At 34.7% G+C, this 3402-nt stretch overlaps 1 protein-coding gene across 1 annotated transcript in view; it reads right to left on the reverse strand.

Moving 5' to 3' along the window:
* The window catches only part of stx4 (syntaxin 4), a 12767-nt gene extending 9952 nt beyond the window's left edge, over positions 1–2815 (reverse strand). The window contains exons 1-2 of the mRNA XM_034708303.1: positions 2602–2815; positions 2144–2248 (exon numbers count right to left, since the gene is read on the reverse strand). Of these exons, the coding sequence (XP_034564194.1) occupies positions 2144–2248; positions 2602–2631 (135 nt within the window). The 5' untranslated portion in view covers positions 2632–2815. The remainder of the gene's footprint in view (positions 1–2143; positions 2249–2601) is intronic.
* Between the last annotated feature and the right edge of the window lie 587 nt (positions 2816–3402).

Here is a 3402-nt window from a genome sequence, read left to right on the forward strand (position 1 = left end):
AAAGAGGATCGGTTATCTGATATAAAATGTGCATCTACTTCACTTATTTGAATTTCTTCGATCTTTAACTGCAGATCATTTGATTAAATGTTGAAAATAGTTCAAAGAAAGGGAGACTAACAATCCCCCAAAATAAAATAAAAGTCTGAATAATACTAGATCATTTAATCTGAATATTTTTAGCCCTGAGCTTCATTATTATAAGCATTGCTTAAAATGTATTTATTTATTGTATTTTTCTGATATTTTTAACTTCAACTGATTTTTAATTTTGGTTTCTACTGTTACTTATTTTATTGATTTTACTGTATTGATTTTATTTTATTTTTAAGTATTTTTTATAATCACTATCTTGAATTGTATCATATGTAATTAAAATTATCTGACCTATAACGCTGTTAAAACACGGCTTGTGACAATAGATAGAAAGATATTCTCTTAAATCTTAATTTTTTTTTAAGACATTTTTGAGTCTGGAGTGTGTGACATGAAGATGATCTACTGAATATATTAATTGGTAAAGTCTGCATTCCTCTGTGTCGATATCTCTCCTCCCACCTTCTTTAATCAGTGTGTCGGCTCCTCTGCACCGACAGCACAGCAGTAACACTGAGTCTGAGTCTACTGCAGTCCGGTCCAAGGACAGAGGAGTCAGCAGAGACTGAGATGTTGCCAAAACAAAACGTTGTAAAGTCATAAAAAAAAAAAGGTTTATGACAAGACTGAGTCCTTTCTTCAATTAAAGTGTTAAAGTAACAACATTTTGCAAAAACTAATACATAGATAAAACAGTAACTTCAGGTAAACGTCTTTTCTACTTAATTTTATTCCTTTAATGATTTATATTAATTGTAATATCTTACTATTTAATTAATCTTAACACATTTTTTTTTTTATTTATCAACTCTATTTTACTATTTTATTTTTTTTTGAAATTATCTTTTTATTTGGAAAGGCAAATTCAATCCATCACATACATTAATAGCAATCTTAGTCTTTCAAGAAAAATAAATAAAGATGGACACAGAAAAGTCAGATAATTTTACACTTATTGCCCTTCCAGGATTTTCTGTTACCGATTTTACTATTTTAAAGTTTTATATTTATTCTAATGTTGTTTTATCATTTTATTTATTTTAACTGGGTTTTTTTTGTATTATTTATCTTCTCAAATGTATTAAAATTTTAAGCCTTTACTGTATCTTCAACTGTTTTCTTTACCCTTTGTATTTATTTATTTTAAATATTTACATTCTTAATGTTAATTTGATGCTTAAACTCATATTAATTACACATATTGTATTGTTGTCGGTGTGCTTTAGTCTCCATTTTTTTTTTTTTTTTTTATATTTTTTTTTTTGGCCTTTTGCCTTTATTTGAGAGGACAGCTGAAGAGAGACAGGAAATGTGGGGAGTAGAGAGTGGGGGACGACATGCAGGAAATGGTTGACCGGCCGGGAATCGAACCGGCAACCCCTGCGACGAGGACTGTAGCCTCTGTATGTGGGGCGCTTAGACCGCTAGGCCACCAGCGCCCCTAGTCTCCATTTTTAAAATCCCTCAGTGATTGTTTTGTTTTTGCTGTTATTTGTGATTTTTACATGGCTCCTATGTTGTGGAGGGAAGTGTTGGTTAGTTGATGCAGACCAAATGAACCTAATGTCCAGGGTACAGTGAATGTGTTTCAGTTACTTTTGGACAGAATATATTATGAAGATATCAGATTTATTACTTCAAATGTTCGTTATTTACAAAATGTAACTATGCAATAAAATGCATACAGATAAATAAGAGTATACTCATGAATATGACAGTAGAAAACATAAAATATACAGATTGATGTGTGCATATAAAAACAGATCAAATATGGATTTAGAGGATCTGTAGGCTGATTAAATATGAATACCTTACATATTATTGTACTTTTATATTTTGAAACCTAATGTTAGTTATTATTTCTTAATATGTTTTCCCATTATTTTATTTCTGCTTCTTTCTTGTTTTCAGTCTCTGTAAAGAACTTTGAACTACATTTGATTTGTATGAAAGGTGCTCTATAAATAAAGCTTGATTCATTGATTGATTGAAACTCATCCTAAGTGATTGTATCTGTTCAGTGATTAAAATAAAGTTTGAAATTTACCTTCTTCAGGAAGGTTTCATTCTCCTTCTCGTCTTTGACTGTAGAGACTCCAGGTTTGATCATCAGAGCTTTGCCCTCGTCCTCCTCGTCCGAAGCCTCTGCAAGCTGTGAACACGTTAACACAGAGATCAGAGTCAGATCAGAGTCAGATCAGAGTGAGAGCTTTATCATAACTGAAGATGTTTCCCAAACACACTCCTGCAGCAGAGGCAGCCTCTCCCTCCCTGGCCTGACATTTCCTCTATGGAGAAAGGGTTGGAGCGGAAACAGGGAGCACAGAGAGTCTCTAAAGCCCCCCTTCACACAGAGAACCAGTTAAAGGGTCTCCACTGTCCTGCTTTGACTCCTTCACTCTCTCGGTGAAGTTTGTCTCGATGAGGAAAGTTAAACTTCACAGAGTCAACTTAGCTAAGTTAGCAGGCTAACTGCTAACGTTAGCATTTTCCTTTAACACTCACGTTTCCTAACTCCTTAGTCCGGTCCCTCATGTTTACAGGTCCAAGGTCTCAGTCCGGGGTCAGGAACACTCAGACTCCTCTCCAGAGAACTGAGAGTTCTTAAAAAGCTCAAAAACAAAGAGTTTAAACTCTAAACTTTACTCTGCTGTCATTCAGCGAGGACTTCTCTTTCTTCTTCGGCGGTGAAGAAATCTTCAGTATCGACTCGGCAGCGCCCCCTCTGGCGGCAGAGAGGAACTGCACACAACATGTTAATATCACATGAGGGGTTTCACATGAATCACAACCATTTAAAGTTTATTTCAGGACATACTATTATTGTTATATAACATAGTAATAACTAACATTAGGTTTCAAAATATAATAGTACAATAAAATGTAAGGTATTCTTATTTAAAGCTGCTGTGAGGAACTTTTGTTTAGTATCGGTTCTGGCGCCCCCTTGTGGACAAAGTGATACCTCTTATCTCTTGTCCTTTATATGCAAAAGTAGTGTTTTCAACAAAAAACTCATCCTGTTGTCTTTTAACAGTCAACTTTATCAGGCAATGTGATTATTTTCCATGAAAACAGTCGGATAAAGGCTGTTTCTGAAGCAAGATGTCCATCATCTGGTCTGACACCTACCCCCTCAGGGTGGTTTCAGGCATTAAAAATGACAACAGAGAAGGTGTCAGTGTTGCTGCTGATGGACTTGTTTGCTATTGAAGGTCATAAAGAGGCATCAGTATCATTTTCAGTCTGTTTCTCAGCCAGTTCAAAACTCCTCACAGGGCCTTTAATCAGCCTACAGATCCAATA

The sequence above is a fragment of the Notolabrus celidotus genome, chromosome 18 (genome assembly GCF_009762535.1).
Source record: "Notolabrus celidotus isolate fNotCel1 chromosome 18, fNotCel1.pri, whole genome shotgun sequence".
In the NCBI taxonomy this organism is placed as follows: Eukaryota; Metazoa; Chordata; class Actinopteri; order Labriformes; family Labridae; genus Notolabrus; species Notolabrus celidotus.